Below are 26827 nucleotides of genomic sequence, written 5' to 3' on the forward strand. Positions count from 1 at the left end.
GATATTTGGCCTATGAAAAGGATAATATGACAATACAAAATATCTACGAAACAAGAAATTTTAACAATATATTAAAATACATGTGACCAAAAAGTGAACAATTCTACAAAAAGGAAAACGTTTTTATTCCAAAACACTGCACAGATGGACACATTAAAGAACAGTATTTTCACAGTCCAGTACCTGGGAAGTTGTTTGGGTCAACCTTGACACATAAATACATATTAAACTTATAGAAAATTAATTTAATTTAAATAAAGCTGGACATATACCTGACATCACTGAAAACATGTTATGTAAACCAAATTTTCTGATTCTGAACAGGGATCAGTAACTTTTTATGTAATCTTGGGTCCATTTCACTCATTCCTCTCACTCAACACACTCAACAAAATGAATACATATATCCAATTAAATTTTCAGCATAGTTTGTTCATAAATGAGGTGACAGGGGAGGGGAGGAGAACGATTAATTTATTGAGATCTTTATTTAATGGCTTAATTCCATTTTGGTCCCTTTCTGTGAGAGTGCAAGTGTGTTTTTGAGTGTCTGCAAGTGTATGTGTATAATGTCAAGTGGGGGAATATGTGGGTGTTCCTCCACACATAAATTTGGGGAGGGAGTACAGTGCGATATCAATAAAAACTAATTAAAAATATTAAATAAAATAACCATTACAAAGTGCGATATCAATAAAAACCAATTAAAATATTAATTAAAAGAACAATTACAAAGTGCAATAACAATAAAAACAATATTAAACTATAAAATAAAAAAACAGTCTTCACAATTAGCTAAAATGTGCCTCTTAACCATCCCTTTAGGGCACTTTTAAAATAAATAAGTGAGCTCATGCCCTTCACAGATGAGGATGAGATTTAAGGATCTCCCCCTGGTGGTATGGTCGTGAACATCACTAATTTTAGTAAAATAACTCTTCCGCTAATCCGGGGCAACATTATTTAAAATCCTATTCTCGAACCAAAAAGGATTGATTCATTTTTTAGAATATGTAGTAGATCCTATTGCCCATCAGCCATGAGTTGATCATAATAAGCTCCAGACTAAGGGATTTCTTGACCTCCCTTTTGTCCCGATGCGAAGCCAGTATTGCAGCATCATTTGGCAAAAAGGAACAAACTATTTTCACAGGCTGTTTTCATTTCATTCACATAAATCAAAAAGAGCAGAGGTCCTAAGATGCTCCCTTGGGGGACACCGCAAGGTAACTGAAGTGGTGAAGAAAGAGCATCATTCACCTCCACCACTAGCTGATGCCCTTTAAGGTATGACCTGACCCACTGTCTAGAGGCCTTTAGTTTAAACAGAAGAATTCTAAAACCCAACAGGACCATCCCACAATATTTACCATCGTCCATTTAACTTCTAATTAAGTCCGTCAAGTACAGGAGACAAGTGTTTGTAGAATGTGATGGAACTAAATCCCGATTGAAATTGTTACAGGAGGTTGTTTTGAACCAAATATTCATTCATTTGGTCAAAGATGATTTTCTCCATAACTTTAGTGAATTAATTTAAGATTACGACTGGGCAGAAGTTACCTGGGTCCAGTTTACTGCCCTTTTGTACATTTGTTCAAGTGGTTTATAACAAAGGTTAAGCAGGGCGTGATAGCCTCTGCTGCATTCTGCAAGAATCTAACTGGGATGTTATTCTGCCCCGATTCCTTTTTAGGCTGCATGGCCTTGAGCTTCTTCAAATAAAGCAGAAGCATTGGCTTGGACCCCCCTCCCCCTGTAGAACCTCTGCACATGCTTTCCCCCAGTAAGAATCAGTCTGTCTAGGGAGCTTCTGCACTATCGTTCCTATCAAATACTTCCTCAAGGCGGGAGTAGAAGTCCCTTTGATCAGCGGGTCTATAACAAACTGCTAATAAAATAGGTTTACTCTTGGGAAGTAGAATATCAACCCAGACTGCTTCTATGTTGACGTTGACCAAGTATGATCTCACTCTGAAAACCAGGTCTGATCTAATAAATATACAACCCCCCCCCCTTCCATTTCTGTATTGTTCCTAATTACAGTAACATTTTCAAATTCGTTTTCAGAGTCTGATATTTCTGAATCCAGCCAATTCTCTGAGAGACAGATTATCCCTATTCTACTAGACTGAACCAACATTCTGATTTGGGAAATGTTATATCTTATACTTCTTATATCAAGATGGATTATGTGTAAGCCTTTTGTTAAGAAGGCATCCAGAGTCTGCATTTCCTTAGGATGCTTTGTCTCAGCTGTAAGCCGTTTTCTAGTTAAACTTGAAGTGTTGATATCAGGGCCAGAGTTGAGGTGAATGTCACCCAGAGAGCAGAAGATATAGCATGATGACAAGATCATCGCTGGCTTTTTGGTGTTGTGGTCCGTTTTTTAATTGTGTTTATATTGTAAAGATGGATAAAGGTGTCAAACAGTATCTTACTTCCATATCCAAAGTGTTCACTAACCTTAAAGCTCTTAACATTAATGATAATATGATACACTGAGTGAGCCTGTGTTCTATATTCTCTTTCTTCTTGAATTTTTATGGTTTTTAAACTAGTTGTAAAAGGCCATGCGAATATTTTATTTAGAATCAGGTACTATACAGTATTCCTCAGTGTCCAGCAGGGGTCACTAACAGCCCGCAAAACACCAAGGGAAGCATGTCGGCGTTTTTTTTTTAAACCATTGCAAGAATCCTAAACAAAAACAGTGTATTAAATTCATTTTTTAAATAAAGTAAGTAAGTAAGTCATTTATATTTATATAGCGCTTTTCCAGACCAGGGTCACAAATCTCTTAAACAATCAAAGCAATACTCAATAAAATATATACTAAAAAGATCAAGATAACACAGAGAACGAGTTCCAGAAAATAAAATAAAGTTAAACTTTGTTATGTTTGTTTTTATTAAAACTGGTCTTTGTACAATAAAGAAGGATACGGTTTCAGAAAGTATTGATTTTATTGCTTGATGCCGACACTGAAAAATCTGTTTTCATTATTGGTCTAAAAAAAAAAAAAACTCTTTAAAGGAGAATTTTTAAACTTTTAAAGGAACTGTTATTTGGTGATGTCTTTACTCGTGTTTAACGCATATGCTCACGAACACATTTTGTCATGCAATTATTAATTATTATAACTATTTTTTCTAATATATTTGTGACTGAATTTTTAACTCAGACAACATGATGATGTTCAATGTGAAATTAAATGCACACGACATGATAAGCGTTGATAATGGGAAGTGAGGTTGTTCATCTTTCAGGTATAGAAAGTATCAAATATCACTCATGATTTGTCTTCTAGAACCTGAGGAGGTCACGGACATCATTGTCATCAGTGGAACAACTGACATATCAGTGACGTGGACTCCAGCTTCTGGTGGAGTGGACTCCTATACCGTCTTTTTGAAAAGAGAGTCACTGCTTAGAAATACGAGTCACATAGCTAACACAACTGGAGCTGTGTTTGAGGGTCTCACTCCTGGAGTTCTCTATTGTGTGGAGGTTGTCACTGAAACTGCTCATTTGAGTAGTTCATCTCCCAGTGTTTGCAATGCAACAGGTTAGTTACAAAACAAAAGCAAGGATTGGTTCTTGAAAGCACTGTGTAAATCAACAGTATTTTCTTTTTGTGATTCAGTTCCCAAACCTCCAGGTTCCATTACTGTGGAATCTCAGACCATTCACTCTGTTAACTTCACCTGGAGTGACCCGGATGACATGGATCATAATCAGTACAACTTCAGTGTGTCAAGTTTCAAAGGCTCGGTTATCACCAGAAACAACTGGTTCATGTTGGACGAGCTCCAGCCCGGAACTCCATACAATATTTCTGTCGTGACTGTTGGTTTGTTGGAGTATCAGAGCACCGCAGTCACACTGACAAGTTTCACCAGTAAGTCGAACTGTAAAACAAACACCTAAACATGTTTTAAAAATTCCTCTTTTTCTTTTAATTAATAAATCAGCAAGAACAGCAGTGGCATTAATACTTATTTGAAGGCCACATTATACACAGAGATGGAAAAGAAAGACAGAAAGACTATTTAATATAGTGGCAAAAACCTCCTAAATTAAATAAATTGGATACTGTTAAATTGTGTCTTGACATTATTAAAACTTGTTTAAAAAGTGTTTGATTGATTACGTGGAATTTAATATAAATGGTATTCAAAGATTTTACATTTTATCAATAAATATATGTGAAAATCCTAAGTAATAATTATATTTTATGCAAAATATGTACATGAGTCTAAAGTCATGAATAAAAGTACTAAATTAGGAAATAACTTAAATAAAGTTGACTAGTTTATACTCATTTCTTCATCATCAGTTTTGTATTTTCATTAAAGAGAGCCACATTCATACAGGATAAATGTCAGCCTGTTTAACTGGCGTTTCAGCTAGAGTGTAAGCATTTTGGTTCACAATCTACATTCCTTTATCCCAAATGAGAAAAAGACAACTACTGTACATTTCGGTGACAAAAACACTTGTTTATTTTGTTCTCCCTGGAACTTACTGCACAAGTTGGAGGACTTGCTAGTCTCTGCCCCAATCCCACAATATTTACCATCATCCATTTAACTATTTTACTATTTTCTAATTAAGCTCGTCAAGTACACAAGACAAGTGTCCGTAGAATGTGATGGAACTAAATCCTGATTGAAATTGTTACAGGAGGTTGTTTTGAACCAAATATTCATTCATTTGGTCAAAGATGATTTTCTCCATAACTTTAGCGAGTGAATTTAAGATTACGACTGGGCAGAAGTTACCTGGGTCCAGTTTACTGCCCTTTTCTGCATATTTTTGTTCAAGTGATAGGTTTATAACAAAGGTTAAGCAGGGCGTGATAGCCTCTGCTGCATTCTGCAAGAATCTAACTGGGATGTTATTCTGCCCTGATTCCTTTGTAGGCTGCATGGCCTTGAGCTTCTGCACATGCAGCAGAAGCATTGGATTGGACCCCCCTCCCTCTGTAAAACCTCTGCACATGCTTTCCCCCAGTAAGAATCAGTCTGTCTAGGGAGCTTCTGCACTATCGTTCCTATCAAATACTTCCTCAAGGCGGGAGTAGAAGTCCCTTTGATCAGGGGGTCTATAACAAACTGCTAATAAAATAGGTTTACTCTTGGGAAGTAGAATATCAACCCAGACTGCTTCTATGTTGACGTTGACCAAGTATGATCTCACTCTGAAAACCAGGTCTGATCTAATAAATATACAACCCCCCCCCCTTCCATTTCTGTATTGTTCCTAATTACAGTAACATTTTCAAATTCGTTTTCAGAGTCTGATATTTCTGAATCCAGCCAATTCTCTGAGAGACAGATTATCCCTATTCTACTAGACTGAACCAACATTCTGATTTGGGAAATGTTATATCTTATACTTCTTATATCAAGATGGATTATGTGTAAGCCTTTTGTTGAGAAGGCATCCAGAGTCTGCATTTCATTAGGATGCTTTGTCTCAGCTGTAAGCCGTTTTCTAGTTAAACTTGAAGTGTTGATATCAGGGCCAGAGTTGAGGTGAATGTCACATTGTGTTTGTATTGTACGGATGGATAAAGGTGTCAAACCGTATCTTATTTCCATATCCAAAATGTGCACTAACCTTAAAGCTCTCAACATTTATATTTTTGATACACTGAGTGAGCCTGTGTTCTATAGTCTCTTTCTCCTTGAATGTTAATGGTTTTTAAACTAGTTGTAAAAGGCCATGCGAATATGTTTTTTAGAATCGCGTACTATACAGTATCCCTCAGTGTCCAGCAGGGGTCACTAACAGCCCGCAAAACACCAAGGAAAGCATGTTAGCGTTTTGTTTATTTGCAAGAATCCTAAACAAAAAAATCTTTATTAAATTCATTTTTAAATAAAGGTAAACTTTGTAACGTTTTTCTTTATTAAAACTGGTCGTTTCAAATCACTTTGTAGCAATAAAGAAGAATACTGTTTCAGAAAGGATGGATTATGAGCTTAACCTGGACAAGTTTGATGCCAACACTGAAAACTTGATGTGGATTTTCATTATTGGTCTTAAAAAAACTGATTAAAAGAGAATTTTTAAACATTTAAAGGAAATTTTATTTGGGATTGATTTCTTTACTTGTGTTTAACTCATATGCTCACAGAAATATTTTGTAATTATTAATTATTATCATAACTATTATTTCTAATATATTTGTGTCTACTAACTAATACAAAATGATGATGTTTCACAAGCTCAATGTGAAATTAAATGCACAGATAAACACAACATGATTAGCGCTGATAATGAAAGTAGAAGTGAGGTTGTTCATCTTTCAGGTATAGAAAGTATCAAATATCACTCATGATTTGTCTTCTAGAACCTGAGGAGGTCACGGACATCATTGTCATCAGTGGAACAACTGACATATCAGTGACGTGGACTCCAGCTTCTGGTGGAGTGGACTCCTATACCGTCTTTTTGAAAAGAGAGTCACTGCTTAGAAATACGAGTCACATAGCTAACACAACTGGAGCTGTGTTTGAGGGTCTCACTCCTGGAGTTCTCTATTGTGTGGAGGTTGTCACTGAAACTGCTCATTTGAGTAGTTCATCTCCCAGTGTTTGCAATGCAACAGGTTAGTTACAAAACAAAGCCAGGATTGGTTCTTGAAATCACTGTGTAAATCAACAGTATTTTCTTTTTGTGATTCAGTTCCCAAACCTCCAGGTTCCATTACTGTGGAATCTCAGACTGTTGACTCTGTTAACTTCACCTGGAGTGACCCGGATGACATGGATCATAATCAGTACAACTTCAGTGTGTCAAGTTTCAAAGGCTCGGTTATCACCAGAAACAACTGGTTCATGTTGGACGAGCTCCAGCCCGGAACTCCATACAATATTTCTGTCGTGACTGTTGGTTTGTTGGAGTATCAGAGCACCGCAGTCACACTGACAAGTTTCACCAGTAAGTCGAACTGTAAAACAAACACCTAAACATGTTTAAAAAATTCATCTTTTTCTTTTAATTAATAAATCAGCAAGAACAGCAGTGGCATTAAAACTTATTTGAAGGCCACATTATACACAGAGATGGAAAAGAAAGAAAGGGTATTTAATATAGTGGCAAAAACTTCCTAAATTAAATACATTGGCTACTATTAAATTGTGTCTTGACATTATTAAAACTTGTTTAAAAAGCGTTTGATTGATTATGTTGAATTTAATATAAATGGTATTCAAAGATTTACATTTTTATCAATAAATATATATGTGAAAATCCTAAGTAATAATTATATTTTATGCAAAATATGTACATGAGTCTAAAGTCATGAGTAAAAGTAGTAAATTAGGAAATAACTTGGAAAAGGTTGACTTGTTTCTACTCATTTCTTCATCGTCAGTTTTTTATTTTCACTAAAGAGAGCCACATCCATACATAATAAATTCATCATGTTTTACTCGTGTCTAAGCTAGAGTGTAAATATTTTGGTTCACAATCTACATTCCTTTATCCCAAATGAGAAAGAGACAACTACTGTACATTTCAGTGACAAAAACACTTGTTTATTTTGTTCTCTGCAGGACCAGAGAAGCCTGCGAATGTGACGGTCACAGCAGGAACTGATACTCTGAACATCTCCTGGGTGTTGCCTGCGGGAAGAGTTGACCACTACGTGTTAGATGTCTCGAACGAAGAGTTGATGTACCTGGATAGCAGGAACACGACTCTTGCCTACGCTCATGTTGCTGGTTTACACCCAGGAAGACTTCACAGGATCACTGTGACGTCCGTTGCCGGAGACTTATCGAATCCATCGGATGTTTACTCATCGGCCACAGGTTAGATCCACATCCATGACAGAGTGAACATACTTGTTTGTGTCGAGCCAAGTAGTTCAATGATCTAAAATGGATTCTTTCAGTTCCTACTCCACCCGCCTCCGTCCACATCAGTGAGAGGACCAACTCTTCGCTCCATCTTGAGTGGGCGTCGCCCAGGATGATGCAGGACGCTCCAAGTGTCAGTTACTTCATAACCTACAAGTCGTCCTCCGGCGAAAGACAAACAAACACTTCCAGTAATAGTACGGTGCTGTCTGAGCTCGCCTCGGGAACACTGTACAACATCACCGTCCAGACAGTCGGACCTCAAAATTCAAAGAGCGCAATTGTCGATGAGTCTTCCTTTACTTGTGAGTAAGATCTTGATTCCACCTTTTTTCTATTAGATCATTAAAGAATCTTACAATTCTGTTTCTCTTAGTTCCCAATCCTGTTTCGAATCTGGTGGCCCACCCGAGTAACACCACAGCCATAAAGGCAGAGTGGTCCGACCCACAGGGAGCGCAGATGTTTTACACATACTTGGTCAAAACGTACACTTCCACCGGAACACTGAAAATGGAGACGAGGGATCATCAGGTCTATTTTAACGGTCTGGAGCCAGGAACCAGATACAGAATCACAGTTGAAACAGTTGCAGCTCCAACAAGTCTGTCGGGACCAGAAGAGACCTACACTTTCACGGGTGAGTCATACATTGATTGGTAAATACTGGGGCTGTGTATTGTCATGATTCTGGTGAAAAGATATAAACCACAATACATTTGTGATGATACGATATATTGCAATACTGTAGTAACAACAATATATTGTTTATTTTAAAGATATTTACTGTCTTTTACAATAATGAAATGAGAAAATACTTTCTCTAATCAAATGTTAAAGTGCTTGTAGGAAAGTGCTTCTTAAAACCTACAATATTTTTGTTGTGACTCTTGGTTTGTCGAAACAGTGAGAAAAACACTTAAACGTGTTAAAAAGTTCATCCTTTTCTTTTAATTAATCAATCAAGCAAGAACTGCAGTGGAATTAAAGCTTCCTTAAAGGCCACATTATATACTGAGATGGAACCAAAAGACAAACAGAAAGAAGAAATACATGGGAATGCCTCTGGCATTTTATTCCTTTTCGGTCCCTTCATCGTTAAAACTTCTGACTGGGCTATGTTGTGTTATCCAAGCTAGAGCTCCTTAGCTTAGAAAAGTCACCGACTGGAGAAACATCAGTTTTAACGTCTTTTTGATAATGCATTTATTATTTATGGGGCCTTAAGTTGAGTAGCCCTGTTATCGTGACTCATGTGCCATTTTACTGATTTTTGTACAAACCAGTTTCTTAAAGTTTAAACTAAAATATTTAGATAATAAAACTGAAAATGACGTTGACTTAAACCAGCTTGTTATGCATGTATTATTATTAACACTGTAAGTAGTACATTTATATTTGCGATTCATCAAAGCTGAGGATTGAGATTTAATTGATTCCTTTTTGAATGACAGCGCTAGTTTATATATTTCCTGTTGAATTGAAAACAAGAATGAGAAAATATTGATTACAACTCTGGTTCAATTGTTTCTTTTTTAGAGCCACAGGATGTGACTGACGTTACACTTATTGGAGGAACGACAGATATGGTGGTGAGCTGGAGACTTGCATCTGGTCGTGTGGATTCGTACTCTGTTTTGTTGAAACGAGGGACAGCGTTGGAACACACAAGCAGAGATCTGAGCAACACAACCGCGGACACAACTTTTGACGGACTGACCCCGGGCGTCATGTTCTGTGTAACCGTCGTCACCAAAAGTGCACATTTGGAGACGTCAAGCCAATCTGTGTGTAACGCAACCCGTGAGTTACATTGTAATGACTCAAGTGTTGTGAGTGTGTTGTTATTAATGACTCTCTGCTTCATCCCCAACAGTTCCAAACCCACCGGGTCCCATCACTGTGGACTCCCAGACAGTCAGCTCCATTAACTTCACATGGACTGATCCTGATAACATGAATCATAGTCAGTACAACTTCAGTGTCTCTACTATTAGAGGTACTTTCATCACCCAAAACAACTGGTATCTCTTGGACTGCCCACAAGCTGGAACTCTATACTCAGTGTCTGTCGCAACAGTCGGTCTGCTGGCATATGAAAGCACAGTAGTGACTGCGGAAAACTACACCCGTAAGTGAAACTGTTTTGTCGACGTGTATCTTTCAGTGACTGTGATACACAGACGCCCCATAAACCACGCCTTCAAAACATGAATTTAGTCCCATTTATCTACTGCAAGATTAGAACTGAAGTTGGAATCCTGGTTTTGAATGTGTTCATTTAAATTTAAAACCTCAAATCAGTTTTATTAATCCAACATAGAATTTTAGGATTTATTTATTACTCACTGACTTATCTTGAAATAAAACTATATATTTAACTTTTATTATTATTTTATAATTATTATTTTGTGACCCTGGTCTTGAAAAGTGCTCTATAAATATAAATTACTTACCTACTTACTAAACTTACTGATTCAACAAAAAGAACAAACATCAACTACCATTAAAGCAGCAGTATGTACTATTTAGAATGTTGATTTAGATACGTCAGTTTTTTGGTTATTATTGCTGTTATTGTTTTTTTTATTTTGTTTAATAATTTTTGCTTTTATTTTATTTATTTTTGGGTGTCAAAGCTCAAATGTTAGAGTGGTTGGCTTGTGGCCTGAGAAGTTGCGGGTTCAATCCCAGTTCCGGATGAGATCGTGGCGTTGTGTCCATGATCAAGACACTTTACCCTGATTGCTCCTGATGGTTGAGCTGGCACAATGCGTCGCAGCCTACTGCCATCAGTGTGTGGTTGTGTATGTGAATGGGTGAATGTGTAACTTAGTGTAAAGCTCTTTGGCTGCTGAATAAGCACAGAAAAGCGCTATATAAGTAGGAGCCACTGCTCGTCACTATAGTAGTACCTCTGTTCTAACTCTGGTTGGTGCCAGAAACAACTTTGTTTTATATCACAAATTACTGCTTCAAGAATATAAAAAAACTGCATTCATTTCAGGACCTGAATCGGTTTCTCTGATTGGTGTCATTGGTACCACCACTAACATGTCGGTGATCTTACATTTAAAACCACAAATAAGGCTTATTAATCCAACATAGAATCTTAGGATCCATTTATTCCTCACTGACTTATCTTAAAATAAAAGTATATATTTCACTATACTATCAAAAAAGTATTTCAACAGAGACAAAAATAACATTTCATATATAGATTAATCAAAAATAACAAATATCAACTATCATTAAAGCAACAGTATGTAATATTTAGAATGTTGATTTACATACGTCTCTTTTTTTGGGGTTTTATTTTTTGGTTATGATTGTCGTTATTGTTTTTTTAATTTTGTTTAATTATTTGTCCTTTTATTTTATTTATTTTTGGGTGTCAAAGCTCAGATGGTTGAGTGGTTGGCTTGTGGCCTGAGAAGTTCAATCCCAGTTCCGGACGAGATCGTGGCGTTGTGTCCCTGAGAAGGACACTTTACCCTGATTGCTCCTGATGGTTGAGCTGGAGCACTGCGTCACAGCCTACTGCCATCAGTGTGTGGTTGTGTTTCTGAATGCGTAACTTAGTGTAAAGCGCTTTGGCTGCTGAATAAGCACAGAAAAGCGCTATATAAGTAGGAGCTACTGCTCGTCACTATAGTAGTACCTCTGTTCTAACTCTGGTTGGCGCCAGAAACAACTTTGTTTTATATCACATATTACTGCTTCAAGTATATAAAAAAACTGCATTCATTTCAGGACCTGAATCGGTTTCTCTGATTGGTGTCATTGGTACCACCACTAACATGTCGGTGATCTGGACACTGGCTTCTGGAGGTGTGGACTCATACTCTGTGTTGTTGAAGAGAGACACACAGTTGGTGGAAAATATCACAGATTTGAGCAACACAACTGGACATGCATTATTTGAGGGTCTGACTCCAGGGGTCCTTTACTGCATGGTGGTGCTCACAACGAGGGCCTATATGGAGAGTGTCAGCTCTAGTGTTTGCAACGCAACATGTGAGTTTGACACCCGTCATTGTGAAAGATGTATTTTTATTACTTTTGTTTTTTTCTGTTCAGTTCCAAACCCACCGGGTCCCATCGCTGTGGAATCCCAGACAGTCAGCTCCATTAACTTCACATGGACTGATCCTGATAATATGAATCATAGTCAGTACAACTTCAGTGTCTCTACTATTAGAGGTACTTTCATCACCCAAAACAACTGGTTTCTCTTGGACTGCCTACAAGCTGGAACTCTATACTCAGTGTCTGTCGCAACAGTCGGTCTGCTGGCATATGAAAGCACAGTAATGACTGCGGAAAACTACACCAGTAAGTGAAACTGTCTTGTCGACGTGTATCTGTCAGTGACTGTGATACACAGACGCCCCATAAACCACGCAGCCATCAAAACATGAATTCAGTTCCATTGATCTGCTGCAAGATTAAATCTGAAGTTGGAATCCTGGTTTTAAATGTCTTAAATTACATTTAAAACCGCAAATAAGGCTTATTAATCCAACATAGAATCTTAGGATCCATTTATTGCTCACTGACTTATCTTGAAATAAAAGTAAATATTTCACTATACTATCAAAAAAGTATTTCAACAGAGACAAAAATAACGTTTCATATATAGATTAATCAAAAATAACATATATCAACTTCCATTAAAGCAGCAGTATGTAATATTCAGAATATTGATTTAGATACGTCTGTTTTTGGGCGTTTTAATTTTTGGTTATGATTGTCGTTTTTGTTTTTTTAATTTTGTTTAATTATTTTTGCTTTAATTTTATTTATTTTTGGGTGTCAAAGCTCAGATGGTAGAGTGGTTGGCTTGTGGCCTGAGAAGTTCAAACCCAGTTAGGGACAAGACTGGGCGTTGTGTCCCTGAGCTGGACACTTTACCCTGATTGCTCCTGATGGTTGAGCTGGAGCACTGCGTCGCAGCCTACTGCCACCAGTGTGTGGTTGTGTTTGTGAATGCGTAACTTAGTGTAAAGCGCTTTGGCTGCTGAATAAGCACAGAAAAGCGCTATATAAGTTAGAGCCAGTGCTCGTCACTATAGTAGTACCTCTGTTCTAACTCTGGTTGGCGCTAGAAACAACTTTGTTTTATATCACATATTACTGCTTCAAGTAAATAAACAACTGAATTTATTTCAGGACCAGAATCAGTTTCTCTGATTGGTGTCATTGGTACCACCACTAACATGTCAGTGATCTGGACACTGGCTTCTGGAGGTGTGGACTCATACTCTGTGTTGTTGAAGAGAGACACACAGTTGGTGGAAAATATCACAGATTTGAGCAACACAACTGGACATGCATTATTTGAGGGTCTGACTCCAGGGGTCCTTTACTGCATCGTGGTGCTCACAACGAGGGCCTATATGGAGAGTGTCAGCTCTAGTGTTTGCAACGCAACATGTGAGTTTGACACCCGTCATTTTGAAAGATGTATTTTTATTACTTTTGTTTTTTTTTCTGTTCAGTTCCAAACCCACCTGGTCCCATCACTGTGGACTCCCAGACAGTCAGCTCCATTAACTTCACATGGACTGATCCTGATAATATGAATCATAGTCAGTACAACTTCAGTGTCTCTACTATTAGAGGTACTTTCATCACCCAAAACAACTGGTTTCTCTTGGACTGCCTACAAGCTGGAACTCTATACTCAGTGTCTGTCGCAACAGTCGGTCTGCTGGCATATGAAAGCACAGTAGTGACTGCGGAAAAATACACAAGTGAGTGAAACTGTCTTGTCGACGTGTATCTGTCAGTGACTGTGATACACAGACGCCCCATAAACCACGCAGCCATCAAAAGATGAATTCAGTTCCATTTATCTACTGCAAGATTAGAACTGAAGTTGGAATCCTGGTTTTAAATGTCTTTATTTACATTTAAAACCGCAAATAAGGCTTATTAATCCAACATAGAATCTTAGGATCCATTTATTCCTCACTGACTTATCTTAAAATAAAAGTATATATTTCACTATACTATCAAAAAAGTATTTCAACAGAGACAAAAATAACATTTCATATATAGATTAATCAAAAATAACAAATATCAACTATCATTAAAGCAACAGTATGTAATATTTAGAATGTTGATTTACATACGTCTCTTTTTTTGGGGTTTTATGTTTTGGCTATGATTGTCGTTATTGTTTTTTTAATTTTGTTTAATTATTTGTGCTTTTATTTTATTTATTTTTGGGTGTCAAAGCTCAGATGGTTGAGTGGTTGGCTTGTGGCCTGAGAAGTTCAATCCCAGTTCCGGACGAGATCGTGGCGTTGTGTCCCTGAGAAGGACACTTTACCCTGATTGCTCCTGATGGTTGAGCTGGAGCACTGCGTCACAGCCTACTGCCATCAGTGTGTGGTTGTGTTTCTGAATGCGTAACTTAGTGTAAAGCGCTTTGGCTGCTGATTAAGCACAGAAAAGCGCTATATAAGTAGGAGCCACTGCTCGTCACTATAGTAGTACCTCTGTTCTAACTCTGGTTGGGGCCAGAAACAACTTTGTTTTATATCACATATTACTGCTTCAAGTATATAAAAAAACTGCATTCATTTCAGGACCTGAATCGGTTTCTCTTATTGGTGTCATTGGTACCACCACTAACATGTCGGTGATCTGGACACTGGCTTCTGGAGGTGTGGACTCATACTCTGTGTTGTTGAAGAGAGACACACAGTTGGTGGAAAATATCACAGATTTGAGCAACACAACTGGACATGCATTATTTGAGGGTCTGACTCCAGGGGTCCTTTACTGCATGGTGGTGCTCACAACGAGGGCCTATATGGAGAGTGTCAGCTCTAGTGTTTGCAACGCAACATGTGAGTTTGACACCCGTCATTTTGAAAGATGTATTTTTATTACTTTTGTTTTTTTCTGTTCAGTTCCAAACCCACCGGGTCCCATCACTGTGGACTCCCAGACAGTCAGCTCCATTAACTTCACATGGACTGATCCTGATAATATGAATCATAGTCAGTACAACTTCAGTGTCTCTACTATTAGAGGTACTTTCATCACCCAAAACAACTGGTTTCTCTTGGACTGCCTACAAGCTGGAACTCTATACTCAGTGTCTGTCGCAACAGTCGGTCTGCTGGCATATGAAAGCACAGTAGTGACTGCGGAAAACTACACCAGTGAGTGAAACTGTTTTGTCGACGTGTATCTGTCAGTGACTGTCGTACACAGACGCCCCATAAACCACGCAGCCATCAAAACATGAATTCAGTTCCATTGATCTGCTGCAAGATTAAAACTGAAGTTGGAATCCTGGTTTTAAATGTCTTAAATTACATTTAAAACCACAAATAAGGCTTATTAATCCAACATAGAATCTTAGGATCCATTTATTCCTCACTGACTTATCTTAAAATAAAAGTATATATTTTACTATACTATCAAAAAAGTATTTCAATAGAGACAAAAATAACATTTCATATATAGATTAATCAAAAATAACAAATATCAACTATCATTAAAGCAACAGTATGTAATATTTAGAATGTTGATTTACATACGTCTCTTTTTTTGGGGTTTTATGTTTTGGTTATGATTGTCGTTATTGTTTTTTTAATTTTGTTTAATTATTTGTGCTTTTATTTTATTTATTTTTGGGTGTCAAAGCTCAGATGGTTGAGTGGTTGGCTTGTGGCCTGAGAAGTTCAATCCCAGTTCCGGACGAGATCGTGGCGTTGTGTCCCTGAGCTTTACACTTTACCCTGATTGCTCCTGATGGTTGAGCTGGAGCACTGCGTCACAGCCTACTGCCATCAGTGTGTGGTTGTGTTTCTGAATGCGTAACTTAGTGTAAAGCGCTTTGGCTGCTGAATAAGCACAGAAAAGCACTATATAAGTAGGAGCCACTGCTCGTCACTATAGTAGTACCTCTGTTCTAACTCTGGTTGGCGCCAGAAACAACTTTGTTTTATATCACATATTACTGCTTCAAGTATATAAAAAAACTGCATTCATTTCAGGACCTGAATCGGTTTCTCTGATTGGTGTCATTGGTACCACCACTAACATGTCGGTGATCTGGACACTGGCTTCTGGAGGTGTGGACTCATACTCTGTGTTGTTGAAGAGAGACACACAGTTGGTGGAAAATATCACAGAGTTGAGCAACACAACTGGACATGCATTATTTGAGGGTCTGACTCCAGGGGTCCTTTACTGCGTGGTGGTGCTCACAACGAGGGCCTATATGGAGAGTGTCAGCTCTAGTGTTTGCAACGCAACATGTGAGTTTGACACCCGTCATTTTGAAAGATGTATTTTTATTACTTTTGTTTTTTTCTGTTCAGTTCCAAACCCACCGGGTCCCATCACTGTGGACTCCCAGACAGTCAGCTCCATTAACTTCACATGGACTGATCCTGATAATATGAATCATAGTCAGTACAACTTCAGTGTCTCTACTATTAGAGGTACTTTCATCACCCAAAACAACTGGTTTCTCTTGGACTGCCTACAAGCTGGAACTCTATCCTCAGTGTCTGTTGCAACAGTCGGTCTGCTGGCATATGAAAGCACAGTAGTGACTGCGAAAAAATACACCCGTGAGTGAAACTGTTTTGTCGACGTGTATCTTTCAGTGACTGTGATTCACAGACGCCCCATAAACCACGCAGCCATCAAAACATGAATTCAGTTCCATTGATCTGCTGCAAGATTAAATCTGAAGTTGGAATCCTGGTTTTAAATGTCTTAAATTACATTTAAAACCGCAAATAAGGCTTATTAATCCAACATAGAATCTTAGGATCTATTTATTCCTCACTGACTTATCTTGAAATAAAAGTATATATTTTACTATACTATCAAAAAAGTATTTCAATAGAGACAAAAATAATATTTCATATATAGATTAATCAAAAATAACAAATATCAACTACCATTAAAGCAGCAGTATGTAACATTTAGAATGTTGATTTAGATACATTTGTTTTTTGGGGGGGTTATTTTTTGGTTATGATTGTCGTTATTGTTTTTTTAATTTTGTTTAAATATTTTTGCTTTTATTTTATTTATTTTTGGGTGTCAAAGCTCAGATGGTAGAGTGGTTGGCTTGTGGCCTGAGAAGTTCAAACCCAGTTAGGGACAAGACTGGGCGTTGTGTCCCTGATCAAGACACTTTACCCTGATTGCTCCTGATGGTTGAGCTGGAGCACTGCGTCGCAGCCTACTGCCACCAGTGTGTGGTTGTGTATGTGAATGGGTGAATGTGTAACTTAGTGTAAAGCGCTTTGGCTGCTGAATAAGCATAGAAAAGCGCTATATAAGTAGGAGCCAGTGCTCGTCACTATAGTAGTACTTCTGTTTTAACTCTGGTTGGCGCTAGAAACAACTTTGTTTTATATATAACATATTACTGCTTCTGAATTCTTTTCAGGACCTGAATCGGTTTCTCTTATTGGTGTCATTGGTACCACCACTAACATGTCGGTGATCTGGACACTGGCTTCTGGAGGTGTGGACTCATACTCTGTGTTGTTGAAGAGAGACACACAGTTGGTGGAAAATATCACAGATTTGAGCAACACAACTGGACATGCATTATTTGAGGGTCTGACTCCAGGGGTCCTTTACTGCATGGTGGTGCTCACAACGAGGGCCTATATGGAGAGTGTCAGCTCTAGTGTTTGCAACGCAACATGTGAGTTTGACACCCGTCATTTTGAAAGATGTATTTTTATTACTTTTGTTTTTTTCTGTTCAGTTCCAAACCCACCGGGTCCCATCACTGTGGACTCCCAGACAGTCAGCTCCATTAACTTCACATGGACTGATCCTGATAATATGAATCATAGTCAGTACAACTTCAGTGTCTCTACTATTAGAGGTACTTTCATCACCCAAAACAACTGGTTTCTCTTGGACTGCCTACAAGCTGGAACTCTATACTCAGTGTCTGTCGCAACAGTCGGTCTGCTGGCATATGAAAGCACAGTAATGACTGCGGAAAACTACACCAGTAAGTGAAACTGTCTTGTCGACGTGTATCTGTCAGTGACTGTGATACACAGATGCCCCATAAACCACGCAGCCATCAGAACATGAATTCAGTTCCATTGATCTGCTGCAAGATTAAAACTGAAGTTGGAATCCTGGTTTTAAATGTCTTAAATTACATTTAAAACCGCAAATCAGGCTTATTAATCCAACATAGAATCTTAGGATCTATTTCCTCACTGACTTATCTTGAAAAAATACTATATAATTCACTTTTATTATTATTTTATAATTATTATTTTGTGACCCTGGTCTGGAAAAGCGCCCTATAAATATCAATTACTTAATTACTTACTTACTAAACTATCAAAAAAGTATTTCAACAGAGACAAAAATAATATATAATATATAGATTCATCGAAAATAACAAATATCAACTACCATTAAAGAAGCAGTATATACCATTTAGAATGTTGATTTAGATACGTCCGTTTTTTTGTTTTTTGGTTATTATTGCCATTATCGTTTTTTTATTTTGTTTAATAATTTTTGCTTTTATTTTATTTATTTTTGGGTGTCAAAGCTCAAATGGTAGAGTGGTTGGCTTGTGGCCTGAGAAGTTCAATCCCAGTTCCGGACGAGATCGTGGCGTTGTGTCCCTGAGAAGGACACTTTACCCTGATTGCTCCTGATGGTTGAGCTGGAGCACTGCGTCACAGCCTACTGCCATCAGTGTGTGGTTGTGTATGTGAATGGGTGAATGCGTAACTTAGTGTAAAGCGCTTTGGTTGCTGAATAAGCATAGAAAAGCGCTATATAAGTAGGAGCCAGTGCTCGTCACTATAGTAGTACCTCTGTTCTAACTCTGGTTGGCGCCAGAAACAACTTTGTTTTATATCACATATTACTGCTTCAAGTATATAAAAAAACTGCATTCATTTCAGGACCTGAATCGGTTTCTCTGATTGGTGTCATTGGTACCACCACTAACATGTCGGTGATCTGGACACTGGCTTCTGGAGGTGTGGACTCATACTCTGTGTTGTTGAAGAGAGACACACAGTTGGTGGAAAATATCACAGATTTGAGCAACACAACTGGACATGCATTATTTGAGGGTCTGACTCCAGGGGTCCTTTACTGCGTGGTGGTGCTCACAACGAGGGCCTATATGGAGAGTGTCAGCTCTAGTGTTTGCAACGCAACATGTGAGTTTGACACCCGTCATTTTGAAAGATGTCTTTTTATGACTCATTTTGTTTTTTTTTCTGTTCAGTTCCCAACCCACCAGGTCCCATCGTTTTGGAACTCCAGACTGAGGATTCACTTAATTTCACCTGGAGTAATCCAAACGATATGGCTCAGGATCAATACAACTTCAGCGTTTCCACATTTAAAAGCTCTTTGATCACTGGAAATAACTGGCTTTTGATGGACAACCTGCAGCCTGGAACGCTCTACTCTATTTCTGTCAAGACTTTGGGGGCCTTGGAGTATGAAAGCATTATTGTTACAGCACAAAACTATACAAGTAAGTCAGTAAAATTAGTTTTTTTCTTATGTATAATCCAATTGTCGGCTCTTTCAGCCCTCTGATGCGGCTCACTGAGTTTTTTGAAAATAGTTATTGGTATAAATGTGGGTGTTAAATTTAAATATTTTTTCAATGATGCATAAAAAAACAAGCAGCTCTCTTCTTCACTTTACCTTTTAATAACAAATACTGTTATTGTAAGACGAAACATGAGAACAACATTAGTTATTCACCATCATCAGTTCGGAACTCTGACTCCTTGCTCCCCCCTCCCTCACTCTTAAAGGAACAGTAACACGCACAACAACTGTGTTGTTATAATATTTTATTTTGTTTGTTCAAAAATTTCAGAATTATGCAGACCTGAAAATATCAAGACCTAAACAATTATTTATTTCAGCCCTACATAGAAAAGATCTTAGATTTAGTTGTCTGCATTGTTGAAATGATAATATTAATGATGCAAATATTATGATGTATATGAATGTACTTTATATACAACCCTTCAGCGTCAACAAAAAAACAAACATGAATCAGTTCATCAGGAAAAACTGCAGTAAATATACAAAACATTGTTATTATAATTATCAATGCTTAAAGTTTCACTTAAAACTCAAACTCATTTTCTACTCACCCTTATGTCGACTAAGGGTTGGGATCATTTTCAGAGTAATCTGTTCTTTTAAGAGTTATAGACAAAAGTGTTTGTTCATTTTAATGTAGCGACTGGAACTCAGTGGTCTTTGTCTTCATTTTCGTCCAAAAAGACAATAAAAAACATCCAATATCTCCATACTGCTCTTCTGTATTGTAATGTATATCTTGTACTATCAACAAGCCTAAAATATAGACTTGTTTAATTTTTTTGTAAACACTTCCTCATAATTGGATGCTCCAGTTGCTACATTAAAATGAACAAATATTTTCCTATAGCTCTATAAAGGAACAGATTACTCTGAAAATAATCCGTCATTAGTCGACATGAGGGTGAGTAGAAAATGAGTGAAGTTTAAATTTTGAGGGAACTATCACTAACTAACGTTGTATTTGTAGTTTGTTTATATATAGTATAAAGGAAAACAAAGAAAGTGAATATTACATGGGTTATACGGCTCCCAGTGTTATCTGGAAACGGGTCCAAATGGCTTTTTGAGTTGTAAAGGTTGCCGACCCCTAGTGTAAACTAATGAAAAAATATTTTTAAATATATGGCATTGATGCATTATCACATTCCTCTTATCAACAGTTCCTCAGGCAGTGAACCCCAGCATCTCCAGCGAAGGCTCCAACAGTTCAGTCAGGGTCTCATGGAATACTCCCTCAGGAAGAGTAGATTATTACAGTGTGAAGCTCAATGGTTTGTGGACGGATTTGGAAGCGAAGAGAGTGAACAACGATACGAACACGTTGCTTTTTGAGTCCCTCCCAGCCGGGATGTCGTACAGAGCAGTGGTGATCACACACAGTGGACCTGTAAGAACCTCCTCTGACCTTGTGACCAATGCTACCTGTGAGTATGTCACATGCAGTTCTGATATACTGTGACTGAAATTTAACTTGTTTTCTCGTCCGATCTTGAAGTTCCCAATCCACCTGGACCGATTGAGATCCTGTCGAAGACAACTGGATCGCTGGAGCTTCAGTGGACGAAACCTCTTCTGATGGAAAACGCTTCGTTCTACTACAAACTGTCGATCTATCCTCCTCACAGTCCCGGACCTGCCTTGACCCCAGGGACCAACTACACCTTTTCATCCCTGGTTCCAGGGACTCCATACAATATCACCGTGGCAACAGTGGGTGCCATGGAGCTTGAAAGTGAACCGGTTACCATCATTTCCGTGACGACAAGTAAGACATTTTCGTGATTTATTATTCAGTGTGAATTTTAAAATATGTGACTTTTGATTTTCCATCAAGGACCCAACAGTGTGAAGAGTCCGTCATTCACAACAGATGAGGACAACATCACTGTAACGTGGGATCAGCCTGATGAGTATCGGTGGAGCTACCGTTACATCCTGACCTGGCAGAGCCCAGATCAGTTTCTCAATGCAAGCATTAGAGTTACAGAAACTGAGTATACCATCTATGATCTGCTTCCTGGAAGCAATTATATCATCAGCGTTACCACAGAGACAATGGATGGAACTCGTGGTCGTCCTAAACTGATCGACACATGCACAGGTAGAGTGAGAACTCTCTCGTAAAGTAAATTAAAATGCAATGATTTAATCAATTGAAAACATCAGAAGAAAATGATTTGAATATTGAATGGTTTCATTTACCATTTCAAATGTTAAAACTTTAAACATCAAATGTCAATGTTATTTATTATTGATTGATTGAATGATGTTTAAATTGTTTGTTCTTTTAAATACCTAAATTAAAATAATGTATTGTAAAAATATATTAGGTTTTCTAATTCCAATCATACAAGAATACTTCTTTTTTTTAAATATTTAGCCTCTTAAATTAAATTAATTTGTAAGTACATGTGGCACTGTTATAACTACATTCTTTATGTAATTCTAAAGACTACAAATTCAAAAATATTGAACTGAGAACATTTATTTTTTAATTAATGGAATGAAAACATTACACTTTTTGTTAAATTATTTTTCAATTTCTAAAGATAATAATAATAATTTAACAAAAAATATTGTTTTAAACAAATATTTCAATTTAAAAAAAAGTTGAAACATTAAATATGTAATATTAAACAATTTCATATTTGTATGTAGTGTTTTTTGGGGTCTTTTTGAAGGATAGAAATTGCTAAAATATCTAGTTATCTAGTGTAAGAATTCCTTATTTGCCACTAGAGTTCGATGTTCTGATAAAGTTTTTTTGTTTTTTAATTTCTGCAGATGCAAGTCCTGTTAATAACGTCACTATTTCAAGTCCAAACACTCCAAATGCAAAGATCATCGTGACCTGGACGAAACCCAGAGGTCGTCATCGAGAAGTAAAGATTTTTATCCCAAAAGAAAACATTAATCAATCCTTAAGTGCATGTAGCCAAAATTGTAGTTTCACCATCTCCAACCTGAGGCATTACACTCAATATAACCTGATAATGGAAACGATCGGCTGCGGAAAACCAAGCAGGCCTTTGTACTTCAACCCCACAACTGGTATTACAGGTAGGATGACGTTAAATTAAAACCTGTATCCTTCAGATAAAACTCATATTTAACTTTTGTTTTTCATACATAGAACCGGCCATTCCAGAAAACTTTAAATTACTAGCATTGGCCAGGAACTTACTTTACAACAAGTTTTCTGTTGAAATCAACTCCACACTTTTGGTGAGCAACCATGGCCCGATCACCCACGTGGGAGTGTTGATCACAGACAATCCTGCAGGTGAGATTGTTTTGTATGGAAGCTCACATGACGATTTCCTAATGATCTTTGTCGTCAGATTTTAACTCTTCCGACATAAGGACTTGCTTGGGAAAGACGTACAAAGACTGGAGTGATAAGAAAACCTCAACGTACTTGGCCACAGTCAAAGAGAGACAAGAGACTGCTCCTAACCGTACATCAGATATGGTCATTGAAGTTGGAGATACAAGCGACTGGAACGGCTACCATAATGGTTTTCTCTGTGGAAGTGGAAAATACCAGTGAGAATCTCAGGGTTACAGTATGAACAGAAAGTTAACAGACGAATAACACATGTGTCCTGCAGCTTTGCCATCGTCCTGTTCACCAGCCTCAGCCTGGAGGGAGATCTTGTCGACGTTCAGTCGTCACTTGTCTCCATTACTAGCTTTTATCCCGAGGTGAACTTGCCAACAGGCCCAGGTACCATTTGCAAATCCGATTTTCCTTTAATATTATTAGAGGTATTATTAATCGGTTCCATATTTTCAGCATATTTAGGCTATGCCGTGGGAGTTCCTCTGGGAATCTTCTGCATTCTCTTCATCGTTCTTATCGGATTCATTATCTACTCGAGGAGGTATGTCTTTAGAAACCAGCGGATGTTATCTTATGATAGAGGAGTGTGTCTTTAATTTAGATAGATAGATGGTTAGACTTTATTAATCCCCCTGGTAATCTCCTTTGGGAAATTAGATTTCCAGTACCCAGCAGACGATTGTTTTATAAAACAAGAACACAGTTCCAACAAAAGAACAAAGAGCAAGGGGTGACAAAGTGCAATAAAAAGTAAGCAAGTAAGTAAGTAATTGTTATTTGTATAGCACTTTTCCAGACCAGGGTCACAAAGCGCTTAAACAATCAAAACAATATTCAATAAAGTATATACTTTGAAGGGCAAGATAAACCTGATAACACTAAGATCAACATAGAATAGAAAACATCATAATTTCACTCCACATCTGCCCTAAACTCAGAATTAAACAATCTAATATCACGAGGAATGAATGAGTCCCTGAGTCTATTGGTGTTGCATCATAGGAGGAGCATTTGTGCACTCCATCTGCTTCTCTGCTCACTGATGACAGTGTTCAGAGGATGATATGTCAATGTTTTCCTTGTCCGTGTTGAATTTGTGTGATCGCTCCATGATTTTTACGTGGGCGCTCTGGTTTCCTCCCATTGTCCAAACACAAACAAATGGATGACTCATAAATGTCTGGAACATTGCTGTGCCTTTGTTGTAGTACAAAAACAAAATGTTATGGAGAATTGAATTATTTATGGATTTATGGTTGGTCTTTATGCTGTAGTTGATTTAAAGTACCTTTATGTGTCGTAGGTCTGCCAAAAAAGCATCATCAGATATCCAGATACATTCACTGGGGTGAGTATAAACATCAGCTAAATAAATAGTTTTCATCTTTTATTTACTTTAACAATCATTTCATTTATATGCTTAATTTTCCTCTTTTTCCAGGGCTAAAATGTAAGTATATATTTTATTGTTTCTTGACATATTAGTCAACTTTAAGTTTACATTAATTATCTCAATTTTCTTCTTGTAGAAGTTGTGCAGTGAAGGTGGAGGACTTTGAAGCGTATTACAATAAGCAGAAAGCCGACTCCGACTGCGGATTCGCCGAGGAGTTTGAGGTATGAAATGTATTTAGTTTAGTTACCTTTCAACTGTGGTAGGTGGGATCAATGATATTGCAAATTTTGAGCATCAAATGTAATCAATGATTTCTCTTTCAAGGACCTGAAGGTGGTTGGTACCAGTCAGCAAAAAATAAATGCCCTCAGTGTTGAGAACAAGCCAAAAAATCGCTACAATAATGTGTTGCCATGTAAGTTTCTTTGATAAATATTATTTGATTACATTGAATTAATTTTTTATTGCTAATTGATTATTATTTATATGACATTTTATTGTAATTTATTCGTTTTTATTGATCTCTTTTTATTTCATTCTTATTATTTAATTTCTACCAGACACTGGTAATAAAAGTGTTTTTCCCCGTCTTAGATGATTCTTCAAGGGTGAAACTTTCCATAATCAGTGGAAGTTCTTTCGATGACTACATCAATGCTGACTACATGCCGGTGCGTACCAACCTTCTACTTACTTCCTGTTTCCATTCTATTGCTTATGTCTGAATGTGAATGTTTTTTCTTGGTGTCATTCGCAGGGTTTCAATTCAAGGAAAGAGTTCATCGCAGCTCAGGGTCCCTTGCCGGGCACCGTCAACGATTTTTGGAGGATGATCTGGGAGAAGAATGTTCAGACCGTGGTCATGCTGACTCGCTGCGTCGAACAGGGAAAGGTGAGTAAATATTGCCCGATTTGTGAAAATGGGATTTTCTAAAGTCTCAAAAATCGGAAAAAAAATCAACCTTTTTTTCATTTAAAAAAAATGGACCATGAAAACACAAATAAATGTAAAAGGTTTCATTTTAGTGTCTCAAAAAATGGAAAAAAAAAACAACCTTTTCCATTGGAAAAAGATGGAAAAATGCTCAAAAATCAAAGTCTCTAGAAATTGTGAAAAATGCAGCAACACTAAAGTTCATGATTCCACCACGTGAACACAAATAAATGTTGCCCTAGTTTAAAAAATGTGTTTTGCTGAAGTCTAAAAAACCCAGAAGAAAAACGGCCCTTTTTTTTTGTTATTTGAAAATGTTGAAAGAAATGCGCAAAAATCCACATCTCAAAAAAGAAAACAAATGCTGCAAAAGCAAAGTTTATGATCCTGCAGACCATGTGAACACAAGTAAATGTTTCCAAAGATTTATACTGTGATTTTCTAAAGTCTCAAAAATCGAAGAAAAATCAACCTTTTTTCATTCGAAAAAATAGATAATGAGAACAAAAATACATTTTGAAAGTAACATTTTATTTTCTAGTGTCTCAAAAAATTGAAAAAAACAAAAAAAACAATTCTTTATTGGAAAAAGATGAAAAAATGCTCATAAATCAAAGTCTCTAAAAATGGGGAAGATGCAGCTTAACTAAAGTTTATTATTTCACCATGTGAAACAATTTGAGTTTATGAAGTCTCAAAAAACAGGAAAAGTATCAAGCTTTTTTTTTCATTCAAAAAGTTGAAAAAGTAAACCAAAAATCAACATGTCTTAAAATGGAGAAAAAAAGGAGTAAAACCAAAAACTAAAAATATTCTTCAACCATCACCAAGTAATGTCTTTAGAATGACACTATATTATTATATTGTGAATATATTTTCTTATCATAACAGAAGAGAGAAAGAGGGAAGGATGTTGGGATCAGCGCTTGATAGATCCATTTGACTGTTTCTCAATTGTATTTTCTCTGAAGGTGAAATGTGAGCAGTATTGGACTGAAGTCACAAAGCTTTATGCCAACATCGCTGTGACACAAACCTCTAAAGTACCTCTAGACGACTGGACAATCAGAGAGTTCGACATTAAAAATGTAAGTCTATCAATAAAAAAAATTGCTCTTTACCAACAAGAAAACATCATTTTCTCCTGTATTTTTTTAAGGTTAAAACCGCAGAGACTCGAACTATCCGCCACTTCCACTTCACAGCATGGCCGGACCATGGTGTGCCAGAATCCACCGAGTTGCTCATCAGCTTCAGACATTTGGTCAGAGAGTACATGGACCAATATTCCAAACACTCTCCAGCTGTTGTCCACTGCAGGTTTGAATCAATTCATGAATAAAGAGAATCAAATTAGATTATATTACACCCTAAAATATTGCTCATGGTAGATACCTTAGTATTACAAACATGTCAAAAGTGTCAACTTAAAAAAAAAAAAGATTTATAGAATTAAAAGAAAAGTCCAAAATATTTGGGACCATGATGTTTTCATTGTTTCAGTGCTGGTGTGGGACGCACAGGGACCTTCATCGCCATCGACCGCCTGGTCTACCAGATTGAAAGAGAAAATGTGGTGGACATTTATGGCATCGTGCACGATATGCGCCTTCATCGCCCCCTCATGGTGCAGACGGAGGTACATTAGACCGGTTACCAAAATGACT

At 37.3% G+C, this 26827-nt stretch overlaps 1 protein-coding gene across 1 annotated transcript in view; it reads left to right on the forward strand.

Annotated features, from left to right (window-relative positions):
• The window catches only part of ptprjb.2 (protein tyrosine phosphatase receptor type Jb, tandem duplicate 2), a 42768-nt gene that overhangs the window by 14078 nt on the left and 1863 nt on the right, over positions 1-26827 (forward strand). The window contains exons 7-42 of the mRNA XM_087797761.1: positions 3311-3568; positions 3647-3901; positions 6362-6619; positions 6697-6951; positions 7569-7826; positions 7910-8179; positions 8251-8514; positions 9414-9677; positions 9751-10005; positions 11628-11891; positions 11955-12209; positions 13047-13310; positions 13376-13630; positions 14471-15052; positions 15893-16474; positions 17308-17571; positions 17635-17889; positions 18812-19075; positions 19144-19398; positions 20648-20911; positions 20983-21252; positions 21322-21588; positions 22272-22547; positions 22621-22770; positions 22829-23033; positions 23099-23214; positions 23284-23371; positions 24134-24178; positions 24272-24280; positions 24360-24447; positions 24551-24641; positions 24821-24897; positions 24984-25118; positions 26132-26248; positions 26320-26480; positions 26664-26799. Coding sequence (XP_087653887.1) covers positions 3311-3568; positions 3647-3901; positions 6362-6619; positions 6697-6951; positions 7569-7826; positions 7910-8179; positions 8251-8514; positions 9414-9677; positions 9751-10005; positions 11628-11891; positions 11955-12209; positions 13047-13310; positions 13376-13630; positions 14471-15052; positions 15893-16474; positions 17308-17571; positions 17635-17889; positions 18812-19075; positions 19144-19398; positions 20648-20911; positions 20983-21252; positions 21322-21588; positions 22272-22547; positions 22621-22770; positions 22829-23033; positions 23099-23214; positions 23284-23371; positions 24134-24178; positions 24272-24280; positions 24360-24447; positions 24551-24641; positions 24821-24897; positions 24984-25118; positions 26132-26248; positions 26320-26480; positions 26664-26799 — 8072 coding nt within the window. The remainder of the gene's footprint in view (positions 1-3310; positions 3569-3646; positions 3902-6361; positions 6620-6696; positions 6952-7568; positions 7827-7909; positions 8180-8250; positions 8515-9413; positions 9678-9750; positions 10006-11627; positions 11892-11954; positions 12210-13046; positions 13311-13375; positions 13631-14470; positions 15053-15892; positions 16475-17307; positions 17572-17634; positions 17890-18811; positions 19076-19143; positions 19399-20647; positions 20912-20982; positions 21253-21321; positions 21589-22271; positions 22548-22620; positions 22771-22828; positions 23034-23098; positions 23215-23283; positions 23372-24133; positions 24179-24271; positions 24281-24359; positions 24448-24550; positions 24642-24820; positions 24898-24983; positions 25119-26131; positions 26249-26319; positions 26481-26663; positions 26800-26827) is intronic.

This window comes from Callionymus lyra, chromosome 8 (genome assembly GCF_982586985.1).
Source record: "Callionymus lyra chromosome 8, fCalLyr1.hap1.1, whole genome shotgun sequence".
NCBI lineage: Eukaryota > Metazoa > Chordata > Actinopteri > Syngnathiformes > Callionymidae > Callionymus > Callionymus lyra.